Source organism: Onychomys torridus, chromosome 18 (genome assembly GCF_903995425.1).
Source record: "Onychomys torridus chromosome 18, mOncTor1.1, whole genome shotgun sequence".
Classification (NCBI taxonomy): domain Eukaryota; kingdom Metazoa; phylum Chordata; class Mammalia; order Rodentia; family Cricetidae; genus Onychomys; species Onychomys torridus.
In genome coordinates, this window is record NC_050460.1 from 63,921,992 (window position 1) to 63,939,856 (window position 17,865).

A 17,865-nucleotide genomic window follows, 5' to 3' on the forward strand; every position below is an offset into this window, starting at 1 on the left:
GAGGACTTTGGAAACGTTTGGAGAGGCAAGCTGGAAAAAGCTTAGGCTGCTGTAAGCAAAACTTAATGAGCAGTTCCTGTGGGAGTTCAGAAGCCCAGGATGCCAAGAGGAAGTGGTCAGTTGAGACCAGGCTCCCCTTTCAGAGGGGCATAGGAACTAGAGTTCCTGGGAAATGGACTAGAGGGCCATTCATGACACATTCTGGCAAAGAATATAGTTCATGTCCTAAGATTTTGAGTAAGGCTGAATTGAAAAGTAAAAGACTAGCCAGGCAGTGGTGGCGCACGCCTTTAATCCCAGCACTCGGGAGGCAGAGGCAGGTGGATCTCTGTGAGTTCAAGGCCAGTCTGGTCTACAAAGCGAGTTCCAGGAAAGTTGCAAAGCTACACAGAGAAACCCTGTCTCAGAAAACAAAACAAAACAAACAACAACAACAAAAAAGTCTAATTATTTTGATGGAGGAATTGTTTTTAAATTACATTTATTGTGTGTGTGCATGGGAGTGTGTAAGTGCACACACATACGCACACTCTGCAGCGCAATGGAGGAGGCAGGGATCCGATCCAAGAAGAACGGTGGAGAAAGACACAGACAGTGGAGCAGGCAAAGCCCTGACTGAAGAAGGAACAGGCAGGAGGAGTGGCCTCTTGGGCCAGGGAGCTCTGGTCTCTGCTGCTCTGTTCAGACAGGGTCTCGCGGGCTCTGTAGCTCAGGCCTGTCTCAGTTTCCTGAGTGCAGCACTCAGAGGGTGTGCCTGGCTGACAACTGCTTGATCCCTTCAACTACCAATTCTCTGGGGCGGTCGAAGGAGAAACACAGCCCCACCTAAATTCTCCTCCCACAGCCTTCACCAGAGGGACAGGACCTCCAAAGGAAGGTGGGAGCACTGGGGACTTTAGAAGTGTAGAGAAAACCCCTTCCCAAGAGAACAACCCCAGAAAGAACACAAACAACAGACAGGTGGTAACAGGCCTTCCAGAAGCCTGGCCACCTGCTCAAGAGCTTAGTGATGGCATCTAGGGGCATCTTACATCATTATCAAGAAACAAAATTTTAGGCTGGATGTGGTGGCACACACCTTTAATCCCAGAGCTCAGTGGGCAGAGGCAGATGGATCTCTGGGCTACAGAGTGAGTTCCAGGACAGGCAGGACTACACGGAGAAACCCTGTCTCGAAAAACCAAAACAATAAACAAACAAATAAAAAAGGAAACTATTCTAAATGAAAAAAAAAATAAACAAGGCATCTGTAAACCTAGGCACGGAAATGTTCTTAGCCATTGGCACGGAGATGTTCTTAGCCACTGACACGGAAGGCCGTAACACAGTCATGAGGATAGCAACGCTCACAGAGTCTAGAAAAGGTAGAGGGCAGTGCTCCTGCCTAAGGAAGGCAAGAGAGCATGGGGCACTGTGGTGACATACTGTGTACCTGAACAAAGTCGACCTGAAGATCAGAGGACCGAACAAGTCACTAGATAAAACATAGAGGCCAGGCAGGGGTGGCACACACCTTTAACCCTAGCACTCGGGAGGCAGAGATCCGTCTGGATCTCTGAGTTCAAAGCCACCCATGACTACATGAGATTGACTCAGTCTATGAGAACAACAGAGGCAGGCAGGGGTGGTGCACACCTTTAATCCCAGTACTGGGAAGCACACACGCCTTTAATGGCAAGGCAGAGAAAGGTATATAAGGCGTGAGGAGACAGGAACTAGAGCCTTTTTGGTCAAGGTGCCCCTTTCAGCTACAGGCTCTGCTGGCTGGAGCCTTTCAGGTGAGGACTCAAGAGACATTCAGAGGATTTATGGAGCTGGCGAGGTGGCTGGGGCTTGTCCTTTTGTTTCTCTGATCTTTTAGCATTTACCCCAATATCTAGCCCCGGGTTTTTATTACAAGACCATTTAGGAATTCGCGTTACAGGGCATGGTTGAGAATGTGGAAGAAAGGAGGGGCACCCTACCCAAAGGCCCCATGCCCAACAGCTCTCTCTGGGCTCTAGGCTCTCCTTGATCTGAAGAACTTCCTTGAGAGAGGAGGTAGGGTGCCAGATGGGGCACATCTGCTGAGTCTGAACTTCAAACAAACAACAGACTTTCATTGGGAGTACCCTCATCTGAAAATCTAAACTCTGTGATGCCTGAAATCCTAATGAGCCTTAAATCAGAATGTGCAAGCTCAGTTTATGCAAACATCCAAACCCAGGTCTCCAAAACTGACACGTCTGGTCCCAAACATTTGCATAAGGGATACCTCATCTGTTCTTAAAGCTTCTTAAAATTTAATATGTCCACACACACACACACACCCCAACAGGGTTTCTCTGTGTAGCTTTGGAGCCTGTCTTAGAATTTGCTCTGTAGCCCAGGCTGGCCTCGAACTCACAGAGATCCACCTGCCTCTGCCTCCCGAGTGCTGGGATTAAAGGCGTGTGCCACCACTGTCAGGGTTTTTGTTTGTTTTTTTGTTTTGTTTTGTTTTGGGTTTTTTTTAAAATTTTTAATATTTTTGGTTACTTTTATTTTTATTTAGGTATATATGTGCATGGGGGTGGGGTGCTATGTGTATATGGGTAACTTCAGAGACCAGAAGAGGGTGTGGATCCCCTGGAGCTGGAGATACTGGCAGTTGTGGGCCACACAACTGCCAACACAGGAGCTGGGAACCCAAATCAGGTCCTCTCTGACTGAGCATCCCTCCAGCTCCCTGGTCTGTTCTTAAGTACTATGGAGAATTTTTTTAGTATTTAATCCTATGATTACAAACACATGACCTATGAAATCTGAGGATATACTTATACTACCGAAGAATCTGTTACTTATCTGCAAATCAAATCTCTTTGTGAACCCCGACATTTTTATTTCTGGCACCCACTGGTGTCGGACATTAAGGCACAAACCACATGCTTGGGTGCCCCTTCTGAGCCTAGAATATCTTGTACATGGTGGAGTCTCAGGAAGACAGACCAAGGCTTACACTTTCTTGAATCAAGATGGTGAACTGCCTTTTTCTAGGAAGCACCCATAGACTGGACAGTTGTGTCTGAAAGCAGGAGGCCTAGCTAGTACGTGCTCATCGGTCCCACAGGTATTTATCCTAAGGAGTTCTCTTTCATCAAGTACACACAGGACCCTCACATACACGCTGTACTGGGTGGGGGCAAGCAGGCAAGGCAGGAGGGCAGGCAGGGCAGGAGGGCAGGAGGGCAGGGCAGTGAGGCTCCTGGAGGTGGCTGAGGCACAGGATTCCGACGTCCCTGGCCACACTCACCTTTGACAGCTTGCTGGACATAGGCTGTCGTCCCGTCACTGAGGGTCACCGTCTGCAGCCCCAAGCTTTCCATGACAAACGGCCGCTTGTGCCTTCAGACATGAAGTTGGCTTCTGGCCACCACTGAGGTCAGAGATTTCCTTCTGGGTCACCAATCTGAGAAAATGGACAATGCCATGTAAAAACTTTCACAGCTTCCTCCTTAAGCCGCACTTAACAAAGCCAGCCAAGAACACAGGCACATTTCAGGTAACTAAGTTGGTTCCTATGGAGGGCATACAAAATATAGGCATGACGCTCTAGATGGTGAGCACAGACGCATGCCAGTCAAGCTGCTTGTGAAGTCAGAGCCCACTGGTCCAGAGCCTTTGAAGCTGCCTGCCCACAGCCTCCCTGCCTGCCTCCCTGTGCTTAGCCAGCATCTTTTCTGCACTCAGACACATCCATCCTCTGGCACTGTCGACCGTCCTTGAGGAATAAGGAAGTCCCTAACAGAATTCACAATGTCCCCACTTCACAGATGGCACCTCCACCCACCCAGTCCCTGAGGACTCTCCTCTAAGCCGAGCTACCTCTCTCGGGCCACTATCCCTTCTCTCAGAACCTCCTACCTGTGCCCTCAGATAAAGACCCTCCCGCTTCTGATTTGTTTCCAACGGCCTGTGAGGATGACATTTGAGGGAACCAAAAGCACAAACCCCTGTCTGCGGCTTCCCGGATTAAGGCCCAATGGCTTCCTGAGAAGCCGGGACCCTCCTCTTTCTGGCGTGCACAGCCCTGGGCTCACCTCCTTCACCACTTACTGTATTGGTCCCCTGTGTTCCACCCAGGGCTCTTCTGGCTCAGGGTGGCTGCTCCAGCCTCTCAAGCTATAGGCTGCACACAGGAGTGACTTACTATGTCCCAGCAGCATGGAGCATGGTCCACTACAGACCCCCATGCAGTTACCTGCCAGGAGCCCCCAGCCTCTGCTGTGGTCTAGGTAAAATTCTCTCTCTCTCTCTTATAAAGAGGGATCTATTGACAGCTTTCAGGAGTTGGTTCCCACCTTCCACCATGTGGATTCCAGGTATCAAACTCAGGTCATATTGGTTGCAAGTGACTTTTCCCACGCAGCCATCTTGATGGTCCTTATTAAGACTCCCCCAGACTGCCTGTTTTATCCTCACATTCTCCCCGATGACTGTTTCACAGTGGTGTACCCAGAGAATGTTTGTATGTCACACCACGTGTCACTTGAAGCCGGAAGTGACAAGCTGGGGCTTTGGCAGCTTCAAGGGTTGAGCAGATCAGTATCTTGGCGTAACTAAAGCCCATCTGTGACACGCTGGCTGTGACGTTCCACCCCAAGCTTAGCATCTTCACTAGAACAACTCAGTCACTGAGTCCACAGACATTTACCGGGTGCTCTGTTCTCCAGGGAACAGCACCAGCACCTGCCAGAAGCACACACTGCTGGGGGCTAAAATGGGACAGCAAGGGCACCGCACGTCCACATCTCTACAGTCTGGTACCATTCTGTTCCCTAGTTTAAACACATTTTATTCCCTCTGCGTGTGCGCATGTAGAGCTCAGAGGACCACTTGAGGGAGGTGGTGCTCTTCTTTACCACGTGGGTTCTGGGGACTGAACTCAGGCTGGTGGCCAGTGCCTTCTTTATATGCGGGGCCATCTCGCTGGCCCTATTTGTCTCTATTTCACAGTCTAGTCCTAAGACATCAAACAACTTGCTCAAGGTTGCACAGCTAAGTGTGAGGGGAGGATTTGAACCCACGCCATCTGATCTGGAATGAGAGCTCACACTGTTCTGTTAAAGTGCAGAGGTGTGCCTGGAGGTTTAAAATGCTGAGGTCACTAAAAAAAAATACTCTTGTGCAACTTGGGCATATACATTTTTGAAGAGGTTGTCTAAGGCTGCCACAGAGAGATCAAAGGCAACAGCCTCTGGGAACTGACACCTGAGCCAACTCTCTAGAAGCCGCCCACCCGTGCTCAGGTCTCTGGTCCTGGCTCGTCTTCGCTATTCCACAACCTCCTCTCCCGCCCTGTTAGGGAGAGATCTGTAGCCCATTTGACTGTAACCACAGGGGTGAGAGACGAAGGCGGACACCAGGTACGGACAGCAGTGGCACTGTCCCTAGATCACTGTCAGGGCTAAATGAGAACATTAGCGCTGTCCCTCAGCACAGCGCTAGCACATGGCAGGCACTCCAGAATGGAGGCTCTGAGGTACAGAGTAAGATAAGGTCTTAGTTCACTCCCTCATGAAGGAAGTGGGTGGGTGTCTGCAGAACTGGTTTCTGGTCTTGATTAGCTCCCTGTCTGCCTCTGTACCCATTGGCCCAGACGGCCCTCTGCTCCTTCCCACTGCTCAGGCTAACAGTATTGGTGATGTATATATCCCCAACTGTGCCCGGCACAGCTCAACATCCTGTCTGCACTGACTCTTTTATGAGGAGGGCACACAATCCCTTGCAGATGACGCTACTGAAGCTAGATCAAGTGATCTGCCCAAGGTCCCAAAGCTACCAGCCGCTCTCAAAGCTGGGCTGGCCAGTCTCGTAATGGGCCTCCGCATGTCCTACTGGCATGTCCTACTGATGGAGGCACAGCCTCACCCCGGCCTTCTAGGTCTGCCACGGGGGAGCAAGGAAGAGCTGGGAGCACATTTCCCAAAACGACCTCAGACCGTAAGAAAAGCAAATCTATCTTCCTTTTCTCCACCCCCCTCCCTCCCCCACTTTCCTGTACTGGGTCTTATGTGCTCTACCACTAGCTGCCTGCTAGCCCAACCAACCAAACAGCGCTGCTTTGCCTGGCCTCCAATCCAGGCTGAAGAGCTTGGCCTCCTCCCTTCCTCCTTATGCCTCCCAGCACACACCTTTGAAGCAGCGGCTGCTCTTCCCTAACTCCCTAACTCCCAGTGTCTGAGTGCCCTCCTAAAGCATGTGACTTCCCAGAGGAGAACGAGGCCTCAGGGCTGCCAGAGTCCTCATCTCTCCCTTCTCCTGTTTCCTTTTGCTTGAGACATGATCTAACTATGTCGTCCAGGATGGTCCTGAACTTGTGATCCTTCTGCCTTCTGAATAGCAGGGTTGCAGGGCTGTGCAGAGTCTTGGCACATCAAGTCTAAGGGATGTTGACTGTAGCCATCTATCTGCCTTTACCCTGTAAGCTACAGCCTCCTTTTCCCTTCTTTAAATGATGGCTTATTCTGAATCCCCTTATGCAGCGAACACTAAACTCCCAAGTGACCACAGAGGCTGTCTGGACAGTCCTGCCTGCACTGGGCATTTCAGATTCTAGATGGACGGAGAAGGTGTGCAGTTCAGCAGCTCTGCCATGATCTGAGCTGGGAAGGGGTGTGGGACAAGAGCTACATCCTGTGCTCCACTTCTGAAAACGAATTGAACCTGTCAGCTGTATACAGAAAATCACAGTCGATAGAGAAGGCATGCGAGACAGGAGACTAGAGAGCACACATGCATTTGCGCTGCTCTCGATGCACAGGTCCGCATCTGATCTGGCCCACGTCCAAACTCCTCACAGATGACAAACGTTAGTCCAGGAGGGACAAAGGGCAAACAGATAGGAAACAGATTCGGGAGAGCTGTGCTAACAAAATGATTCTGCATTTGTTACTATAGAAAAGGACTTCAGTTCACATTAAGACCCGGGCCTAATTCTGTGGCTTTCTAAATAATAAAGAGAAAACAGTAAATTAGTAACAGAAAATTGCATCGCTCAGTTGACATGTAAAGCATTATGCACACACCTCTGTCAGAAAGTACACGGGCTTTAAAAGCTCAGCTCACGTTTGCATGGTTATGTAGCTATTGCAACTGGAGATGTGAGCTAGTCACAGTAAACAAACTGACTAGGCAGAGGGGATCATTTCCAGTTCCAAAGGGCAGGGAATGCAGGCCCCCATTCTTACAGAACAGAACTCATTTCAACTACAGTGAAGTCTCAGCTACACATTTAAGCAGAGTTTTAAGACCTCAACTTCTGAGCACCAGCATGATGATCATGGTGGACTTCAGCCTCACTTTTAGTTCAGGAACATCTAGAATCAAGGCACTTTGGAAATTATGCCAACTCTGAGTGGAAATGTCTACCAAGGGATATGTAGCAAGACCCTGCCTAAAAAAAAGAAGAAAAAAAAACCCCAAAAAATATTAGCAGAGCAATGATCAAGGCATTCAGCTGTGGTCACCATTGGCTTGACAAGGGCCATTTATGTGAAAAATGACATATCCTATCCGAATCAGGAGGGACAGGGGCACTCCCTTAACACACCACTTTATCAAGACGTCAAAGTGGAACAATGTGCAAAATCTTAATAAGGTAGAGAAAGGTCGGGTGGTGGTGCACGCCTTTAATCCCAGCACTTGGGAGGCAGAGGCAGGTGGATCTCTTGTGAGTTAGAGGCCAGCCTGGGCTACAGAGCAAGATCCAGGACAGCCAGGGCTACAAAGAGAAACCCTGTCTCAAAAAACAAACATCAACAACAACAACAAAGGGAAAGTAGTTCTGACCTTCAGAAGGAAAAAAAAGACAATGGATAACAGCTTGTTAGGAAAACCAATAGTTGGGAAATATTTTAATAAAAGATCTATGAAATATATTAAAAACACAGACACAAGATTGGTATGGTAGTTTACGCTGTTAACTTACAAGGCTCATACAGGAGTTCAGAGCCAACCTGGTCTACAGAGTGAGCCTTGTCTCAACAAAACAATAAAGAAGGCAAAAGAGTTAAGGAGACGTCTCAACAGAGAAGCCATAAAACTGAAAACCAGCTAGCACTAAGTAGAGACTACTAGAAGGGTGAACCCTGGAACACAGGCGGCATCACATGCAGGCCAAGGATGTGGACTGACATGAACTCTCATCCTCTGCTGCTGGGAATGCAAGAGGGGACAGCCACTTTGGAAGACAGTTTGGCAGCCTCCAGTGATCACGCTCCTTGTTATTTACCCAAGTGAACCGAGAACACATCCACAGGCCTGTCCATCCAAAGCTGCCTAAACTCATGGAAACCAAGATGTCCTCAACAGGCAAACTGTGGGACACCCCTACAATGGAATATTTTAAGTCTTAAAAAACGTGTGTGTGAATGTGTGCTAGAGGCTGACATCGGGTGACTTCCTCAATCACTCTGTACCTTACTTTTGGAGACAGGTTCTCAGGAACCGGAAACTCGCTGGTTGGCTAGAGCTCTTCGGATCTTTCTGTCTCCACCTGCCCAGTGCTGGAGCTAAGGATACGCACGACCATACCCAGCTTTCTGTGTGGGTGCTGGAGGTCTCCATGCCTGTTAGCAGTGAGGCTGACTGGTGGCCCATCTGCAGTGCTCCAGAGGGCAGACTCACAGTCACCAAATCATGCTCTTATGTGGCATTAGCACTTCACACATGACAGGCGCTCCCCGGTTATTGTTTTATGAACCAAGAAAGGCGCAAATTTATTGTCAGTGCACTGCCCAGGCAGAGCTCAGCGGCCTCCAACGTGCTCCCACAAGACAGACATGCTGTCTTGTTTAGTCTGAGCCTGAAATTCATCAATCTCCACAGTGGGAGCTGAGATGACAGGTCCTTTCTAGCCTAAGGTGGTTCTTTAAAGAAGGGAAGCCAGGAAGGTAGTCACCCAGCCACATGGCGGCAGGCCCAGGCAGACTCCTGGAAGCCAGGAAGGTGGGGTTACCCAGCCACATGGTGGCAGGGCCCAGGCAGACTCCTATACCTCTAGTTTTTCCTTCTCAGTGCATCTGCTGCCTAGGGCTGGGAAAGTGGACAGTTACTAGGTCCCACGGATCTGCATACTGAGCTGCTTATCAACAGCTCTGCTAGGCTGTTTAAAAATCTCTCACAGCTAAAGTGTTCATTCCAGGGCAGCCAGGGCTACAGAGAGAAACCCTGTTTCAGGGGGGAAAAGCAAGGTGAATTCTAGCCAGGTGCGGTGGTGCACTCAGCACACAGGAGGCAGAAGCAGGTGGATCTCTGAGTTCGAGGCCAGCCTGGTCTCCAAAGCGAGTTCCAGGACAGCCAGGGCTACACACAGACCCTGTCTGGGGAAGCAGGGAAGGGGAAGGGAAGCTCAGGTCATCCTCTGCTGTATAAATTTGAGCCCAGCCTGGGGTGGGGTGGGGTCAATTCCTAATCTCCCCTTCTCAATCTGACTTCCAAACTCTTTCCCCCAGCATGTGGGAATTCCATCCTTTACTTGCCCAGGCTATAAATGGGGGTTGTCCTCAACATCTTTACTTGCCACATTCAATCCATCGCTCTGTTGGTCCCTCTTTGAAAGTTAAGTACATAATTCAACACTTTCTCTCTAACTCCTTTACTTTGGATCCAAGCCACCAACTTTTCTTTTCTGGACCACTGTAGGAGCACCCCATCGGTTCCCACTGCGGGGGCACCCCATCGGTTCCCACTGCGGGGGCACCCCATCGGTTCCCACTGCGGGGGCACCCCATCGGTTCCCACTGCGGGGGCACCCCATCGGTTCCCACTGCGGGGGCACCCCATCGGTTCCCACTGCGGGGGCACCCCATCGGTTCCCACTGCGGGGGCACCCCATCGGTTCCCACTGCAGGAGCACCCCAGTGCCTGTCCTTCCACTCTGCCCCAATACAGCTTATTCTCAACATAGCAGCTGGCGTTAAGCTTTCAGAACGTAAGTCAAATCATGTCACTTATCTGCCTAGTGGCTGGTGGCCTGTGAGACCCAAGATCTGCTCTCAATCCGTTCCCCACCCCAACAGCTCCTGCTCTGTTTCTCGTCAGAATGCAGCCATTCTGGAACCACAGCAGTCCTGGCTGACTCCTCGTGTTTTGGAATATACCAGGCTTATTTCTGCCTCAGGGCCTGTGTGCTAGCTTGTCTACTGTCACAAAAGTAAATTTCCCTCAGATATATATATGCCAGGCCCATCTCTAACTTCCATCAGGTCTTTGTTGAGCAACAAGTTCCTCGCCGCTCTGCCTAAAGTGGCCTAAACAAGGCCACTCTCTCTTCTCTACTTAACGGTTCCAATTGTTCTGTTTGCTTTATCATCTGTCTCTCTTGTCTGGTCCCCAATGGGCAAACTCAGTCCTCTATCCGCAGCATCTAAAAGAGTGCTTTGCACACAGCAGACAAATTAACTTACAGAATGGATGGGTGGATGGACAGATGGACAGGTGGGTGAATGATCAGTGAATGCATGAACACCCATCCCTTAGGATCTCCAAGTAGGTCAGAAGGGAAAGATCCTGGTTGAGCCTGGGGCTCTCTCACCCTGGAGGAGGGTACCTTCTCCCTGCCTCACCTGTTCCCAGACCCAGTCCGGCTATTTACCACCAGAAGCCTTGGTGAGCCGGGCACCACAATGCACCAGGGCACCAGGCTCTTGTTGCTAGGATAGTACAGGTCCCAGGCCACCAGCACAGACTTCTGCAGAGTGCTAATTTTTAAATGTAGCCTTCTGATAGCTCACAAACAGAGGTCAGACACAGGTTAGAGCTAAATATTCTCCTTGGTCTAGGGAAGTCCCGATTCAGTAATAGAGGCTCATTTGATTTGGAGGTGTTTTTCTGAGGAACAGGGCTAAATTTGTACATATTCAACTAATTCCTCCTCCACCATCACCTCCTGACGTAGATTTCCAACACACAGAAAAGTAGAATAGTAAAACTTTCACAGGCCCAACAATGTCCAACAACTAGCCAGCGACAGGTTTCCTGTCCTCCACTCCAGCCATTTTCTTGAAAACAAGTCTGTACAAGGAAGTTCCTGACTGCTACCGCTGGATTCTAACACACCTTTAGAACTGTGTTTATTTGTTTCATGTGGGTGCACTCACAGCACAAGCATGCCATGGCATTTGTGTGGGGGCTAGAGGACAACTTGGAGGAGTCAGTCCTCTCCTATGGATCTCCTACTGTTTGTCCTAGAGATCAAACTCGAGACATCAGGCTCTTCACCTGCTGAGCCATCCTGCCTGGAGTCCAGTGTCTTCCAACCAACTTGTTTTGGGCTTACGTACCCAAAAGCCAACAAACCAAAAACCCCAGCACTATTACCAATTCCCTCACCAGAACAATGAGGCACCTAAGTTCCAAACTGTCTGACCTGTCAGCACGCTCAGAGGGCTTTGGGGAAGGAGGATGAGGCTATAGAATGTGTTTCACTTGTTTGCTGGTGATAAGACCTTCAGAGCTCACTCAGTGCAGTACGCAAAGACTGACTTCCTGCCTTCTAAAGACGAGGGAAGATCAAGACGCCAAAAAATAAAAGGATCCAGCCCCTGTTCTCAAGGAAGTCACAGGACGGCTGGTGGAGGAGAAAGGTACACACATAAGGCAGATTATGTCTTGTACCCTAGAAAGAGAAAAGCAAGGTGGGGTGTACGCGCCTCAGAAATCCACCCACAGAGTCCTGCAGTCTCACCTGCTGCTTACGGCTACTCAACCAACACTGGGAGTCGGGTGACTCACAGAATAGACTTTGGGGCATGATTCTTTAATGTCATATTTGCTACTCACCATCCGGCTTCCAGTGGGAGGGGAGCCAGGGCTTGGAAAACAATAGGACTAATTCAGTGCCGGGGGAGCCGACAACAGTCTATCCTCTGAGGATCTCCAGCAAAGCAACTGCATAAAGAGGCTGGGAACGAGAGTGTGCTCAGGAGACGCAGCCAATCAGTGCTGCAGGACTTCCAAGGGCAAAAGACAGGGGCTCTCGGGGCTTAGTATCTGAATCCATCAGACATTCTCAGAGAACAGTGCAGTTCTCAGGACCAACCAGACCCACACGATGTCTGCCCTACAGGACCGAGAGCATGTCTGCCCTACAGGACCGAGAGCAGGCAGCGGCCCCAGAACTCAAACCAGCAAGAGTGCCAGTGTCACAGCGGAGCTGTGTGGGAGGGAGAGTTACAATGTAAGCAACTTGTTACCAAGATCTGTGAGGTGACAAAGCTCACTGACAGAAACGAGAGGAGGGGGCTGACGCTGTATGAACGGCATTTGATGAATATGAGGGGATGAGATTCAGCATCTGAGCAGGGGTGCGGGCAGAAAGGTGGGATCTTGGAATGGGCAAGTGCATAGGTACATGAAGAGTGGGGCTGCTGGGCAGCAGTGACTCATTTCACAGAAGCTGGGCATGATATAAGGTCTCTAGAAGAACTAGTTAGAGGTTCCAGGGAACAGGATGCGGCTGAGGATAGCAGAAGCGAGGGGGGGAGCTAGGATGCACACTGAACAGGCTTCCAATAGCACAGGGACACAGATGCCTCAGGCATCTGCCCCAGGAATGGACTGGGGGTAATAACGTCAGTGGAATCACTGAGAGCTGGGAGCTCCAAGGTCCCAAACTTGAGCAAAGGGCAGCCACAGGGGCTGAGAATACAGCTCAATGGTACAGTGCTTGCTTAGTGTTAAGGTTAATTGTGTTCCGGACATGCTACCCCAAAGCACAGTGATTTGAGGACATGAGAACCAAGGTCTCTCTTCTCCTCTGAAGCAAGTCAAAAGACCATCACCGGCTAAATGCCCTCCCTATACCCAGGGAAAAAAGGCATCCTTCTTTTTAAAGATGCAGGCCACAGGTAAGAGGCTGGACATCTGGAGCTTGTTATGTTACCCTGCTCCCATTTACTGCCCTTTCTTGGCCTTACATTTTTCTTGAACTATCCATCTTTACCAAGTCTAGAATGAAAATATGTGGGTTTAACCTGCAGGTCCCCACCTCCTTAACTGAGTAAGTTATACTAAATAAACTTACATGTTTTTCACTTGTTAATCTGTCTTTTTTCTTTCTCTCTCTCTCTTTTTTTTTTTTTTTTTTTGTGGAGCTGAGGATCAAACCCTGGGCCTTGCGCTTGCTAGGCAAGCGCTCTACCACTGAGCTAAATCTCAACCCTAATCTGTCTTTTATTACAAGTGCCTCAAACAGGAATTTAAAAAAGGTATATATGTCCCTCCCACCGAAGGGGCAGGGCAGGGTCTCAGGGGAAAAGAGGTCAAAAGTCATGAACAGGATGAGAAAAGTCATTAAGTTGTGAGGCAAAGGGGAGTAGAAACCTTGTGGGTCATGAAAGGTGCTGATGTTGAGTTTAAGAATTACTAGAGAGCGAGGGGAATTTGGGAAAGCAGGAAGTTAGGATACAAGAAGCATTGGCGTTAGTGGGTTTTCTGAGATGGCTCAAATGGATGAATTCCAGATTCCTTTATTTAAAGCAACTCCCAGGAAAAGTTGGGGAGGTAGTGGTGACGGATGTAGCTAATACCTCAAGCTTGTGAGAGTTGTTTTGTATAAATAAAGCTTGACCTACAGTAGTTGCTGGGGGAGGGGTGATCACTATTAAGGAGCTAGGAAAGCGAAAGTGAGAGGTGAGGCGCCCTATCAGATTGGGACAGGGATTCCAGGAGGTGAGGAGCCCTATCAGATTGGGACAGGGATTCCAGGAGGTGAGGAGCCCCCATCAGATTGGGACAGGGATTCCAGGAGGTGAGGAGCCCTCATCAGATTGGGACAGGGATTCCAGGAGGTGAGGAGCCCTATCAGATTGGGACAGGGATTCCAGGAGGTGAGGAGCCCCATCAGATTGGGACAGGGATTCCAGGAGGTGAGGAGCCCTATCAGATTGGGACAGGGATTCCAGGAGGTGAGGAGCCCCCATCAGATTGGGACAGGGATCCCAGGAGGTGAGGAGCCCTATCAGATTGGGACAGGGATTCCAGGAGGTGAGGAGCCCCCATCAGATTGGGACAGGGATTCCAGGAGGTGAGGAGCCCCCATCAGATTGGGACAGGAATCCCAGGAAGTGAGGAGCCCCATCAGATTGGGACAGGGATTCCAAGATGGCGGCAGTAGTGACGGTATGGGCCATGTGCTCACTGTCTCTCCAGTCCCAGGCCAGTTAAGACCTTCACTAAAAACAACTGCTATCCCTTAAAGGTTTTCTGTGGGCCAGCAATGGGGCTGAACATTCTGCATGTGTTACGGGGAGGGGGGGCATTTTACCATCCTCCCTTGGCAGAATAGTGACAAAGGGGTCAGAAAGGCTTCAACTGCTACACTGCTTTCACAAACTGATAGAGCCCGAACAAGGGGGATGAGTGGGGACAATTAAGTGTAGGGTCATGGAAATGGAGAAAAATGATCCGATGAAGCAAGTGGACCCTGGGGCACTTCTAGGAGAGAGTACAAAAAAAGTTCTCTATTTTTGTCTTGACTAAGAATTGTGGAACTTTACTTGGCAGAAACACTTGGGATCATCAAACTCAATCATATCGCAATCAGAAGCTGAAGTCCAGCATAAGGACAGGACCTTTCCCAGGTTCCCAAAGCCCAACATGATAGAATCTGAACTTGAACCTGGGACCACACACTCAATCCAGAATTCTCTGATGCCTCCATTGATAATTCATTTCCATACATACTCTTCAGCACCACAGTGGTGGTGGTGGTGGGGGGGTGGGCTTAAGTTATGTGCTGATTGACACTGGGGGCTGGGGGGGTGGTCAAAGAGGGGTGTCAGTGGGGTGAAGATGATCATGGTGTTACAGGGCGAAGGTCACGAGAGCTAACGTGGATGGGCAGGCGGGGAACTTACGGGGTCTGATTTGCAGTAGCCAGGAGAGCTTTGAAGGGTGTCCGCAGAGGGTAGTTTAGGGGTCACTGGGGACTGTGGGGATCTTGGAGCTGTGCGATCACTGTATCAGGGCTGAGGCTGGTGGGTCCAGAAGCAGGGCTGGGGTTAGCAGTCAATGGATCCGGGGTCGGTCACCTAGTAAGGTCTGCCGTGTGTGTATGGGGTCAGCGAGGTGGAGGCGGGCGCGGTCACGGGGTGGGGTTTGGGAGTCCTGGGGGAGGAGTCCAGGGCGGAATAGAGGGGCAGGGACCCTGGGTGGGGGTGGGGCCAGGCCACCGTCCAGGGAGGCCCAGCCGCCCGGCCGGGGCCCGAGGAGGGTGGGCACGACGGGCTCCGGACCTTCGCGGGGCCCCGCGTCCGCCCGGCCTCCCGCCTCGGGGCACGGTGGACCCACTCTTCCCGCGGCCACCAACCTGACAGCCCCCGAGGGCGACTCCGCCGACAGACCGCCATGCACCGGGCCCCGCCACCAGCGCCGGCCCCGCAACCCGCCTGCGCCATAGCCCGCCCGCCCGCGCGCGGCTTGCCTCGCGCGATATCCAGGTTCCAGGGCGGCCGCACTTCCCTCTCGCTCCCGGCGCGGCCTCCGCCGGGCCCCGGAACCCGGATGACCAGCGCGGGGCCACGCTCCAGCCCGCCCCCCTCCGCCGCGGCGGCCGGCCTGCTTTATCCCGGTTCCCGGGCCCCGGAGCCCGGGCCGCCAAGTCTCCTCGGGCGAGCCTCTCGGAGCTCCGCCCCTGCTTCCCTCACTGCGGGCCGCCGGGGCGCCCGGGGAGGGCGTGATGACGTCACGACGCCGCGTGGAGGGCCGCCGTCGCCATAGCAATGGGTAGGGCTCGGCGGCGGGGCTGCGGCCCGAGGCTGCTGCGCGGCCGGAGTCGGTCCCGGGGAAGCCAATTGCAGGTATCTCCAGGGAGTTACCGCCGAGGGCGATGCCGAGGAGCCTGGAGGGGACGGGGCTCGGAGGGACGGTCCTCCCCGCGCCCCGGGGGATGGCGCCCTGGCCGTCATCCCTGATGGACGGACGGTCCTCCCCGCGCCCCGAGGACGGCGCCCTGGCCGTCATCCCTGATGGACAGTCCTCCCCGCGCCCCGGGGGACGGCGCCCTGGCCGTCATCCCTGATGGACGGACGGTCCTCCCCGCGCCCCGGAGGACGGCGCCCTGGCCGTCATCCCTGATGGACGGTCCTCCCCGCGCCCCGGGGGATGGCGCCCTGACCGTCATCCCTGACGGACGGACGGTCCTCCCCGCGCCCCGGGGGATGGCGCCCTGACCGTCATCCCTGATGGACGGACGGTCCTCCCCGCGCCCCGGAGGACGGCGCCCTGACCGTCATCCCTGATGGACGGACGGTCCTCCCCGCGCCCCGGAGGACGGCGCCCCCAGGGATGGCGCCCCGAGGGACGGTCCTCTCTGCAGTTTGTGGGAAGATGCCCTGGAGGACAGCATTCTGAGGGACCTGATTGCAGTACTCCCTGCAGGACTGCCCTGGTCCCGTGTTCTGGGGGACAGTGCCTTGGGGAGCATGAGCGTTGGTGTGCCTTTAGGGACGCCCCTCCTCTCTCCAGAGGAAGAAGGGCCCCGACGTTCCTCTCTGCTGGACCTTCCTCCCAGAGGGCTGATCCTCTCTGACAGCCCGTGTTGAGGAATGGTGCTCCCTCGACACTGCCTTTCTTGAGAGATGGCATTGTGGAGGATGGACGCGGAGGTAGAGCACCCTGCCAGTCTCCCTCAGGCCCTTGGGCGCTCACTCATTCCTCCGTCAGCTTCTAAACTGACCGCTCCTCTTGGTAGGCTAGCAATGTGAAGAGCAAAACCAAGGGCCTGCCCCCCCCCCCCTTTTGGGGGCAGGGTTTCTCTGTATAACAGCTCTGGCTGTCCTAGAACCCGCTCTGTAGACCAGGCTGGCCTGGCTCTGCTTTCCGAGTACTAGGATCAAAGGCGTGCGTCACCGCTGCCTGAACTATGTATCACAAGGTGGCCTTGAACTTGTGCTCCCTTTGTCCCCCACTTCACAGCTGGCACCCAGACTTTAAAAGTTCTTTTATCATTTCCTCTCTAGTCAGGAAGGAATTGTGGTTTAGGGTTATTTTCAGAAACCCGAGAGAAGATGAAAAGAGAATGAACTTTCAGTTTAAAAAAAAACAAGTAGCTTGAGTGGGAGGATCCCTGGCATGTGCCTGTTAATCCTGAAGTCTCAGTGTGGCACTGGACTTTACCCTAGTATACCCCCAGTAGGAGCTGGCCCTGCCATCCTAGCACAGCAGGCCAGGACCTTTCCAGGGATTTTATACCAGGAATTGTTGGTTAGAAATAGAGCAGGAAAGCCAGACACCACGGTGTGTACCTGTAATGCCCTGGGGAGGTGGGAACAGGAGGGTCAAGAGTAAACCATCAGGGCTGGCTTGATGGCTCATGGGGGGAAAGGCTGCCAAGCCTGATAACCTGAGTTCGATCTCTGGAACCCACATGGTGGAAAAAGAGAATCTGTCCTCTGAACTCCAAAGGCACATGGTGGCATGCTTACACACACACACACACACACACACACACACACACAAAAGGTTCCAGATCATCTTCAGTTACTTGGTGAGTTTAAAAGAATGAACTTTTTAAATCTGCTCAACTCCACCACTTGTTACTATAGTAAAACATCTCTTCCTTGCCATATTCTCTTGCAGATGGCACGCTGTTCAATCAACGTCTCCCATTACACATTTAACAAAAACTCAGAAACCAACTGTCTAAAGTAATGGATCCTAATCTTTTTTTTTTTTTTAAATCAGCATCTCACTATGTAGCCCTGGCTGGCTTGATACTTACTAGGTAAATTAGGCTGACCTCAAACTAACAAATCTGCCTGCCTCTACTTCCTAAGTGCTAGGATCAGAGGTGTGTGCTACTATGCAATGATTCTAATAAATTTCAGGTCCTAAGATTGGTGA

General features: G+C 51.8%; 1 protein-coding gene across 2 annotated transcripts in view; it reads right to left on the reverse strand.

The window, feature by feature from the left end:
• The window catches only part of Znf76 (zinc finger protein 76), a 28,713-nt gene extending 13,029 nt beyond the window's left edge, over positions 1-15,684 (reverse strand). Inside the window, exons 1-3 of one of the 2 annotated variants that reach the window (XM_036167634.1) lie at positions 15,332-15,684; positions 14,880-14,996; positions 3,272-3,427 (exon numbers count right to left, since the gene is read on the reverse strand). In XM_036167634.1, the coding sequence (XP_036023527.1) occupies positions 3,272-3,344 (73 nt within the window). In that variant the 5' untranslated portion in view covers positions 3,345-3,427; positions 14,880-14,996; positions 15,332-15,684. The remainder of the gene's footprint in view (positions 1-3,271; positions 3,428-14,879; positions 14,997-15,331) is intronic. The other variant, XM_036167633.1, reaches the window with a different exon arrangement.
• Between the last annotated feature and the right edge of the window lie 2,181 nt (positions 15,685-17,865).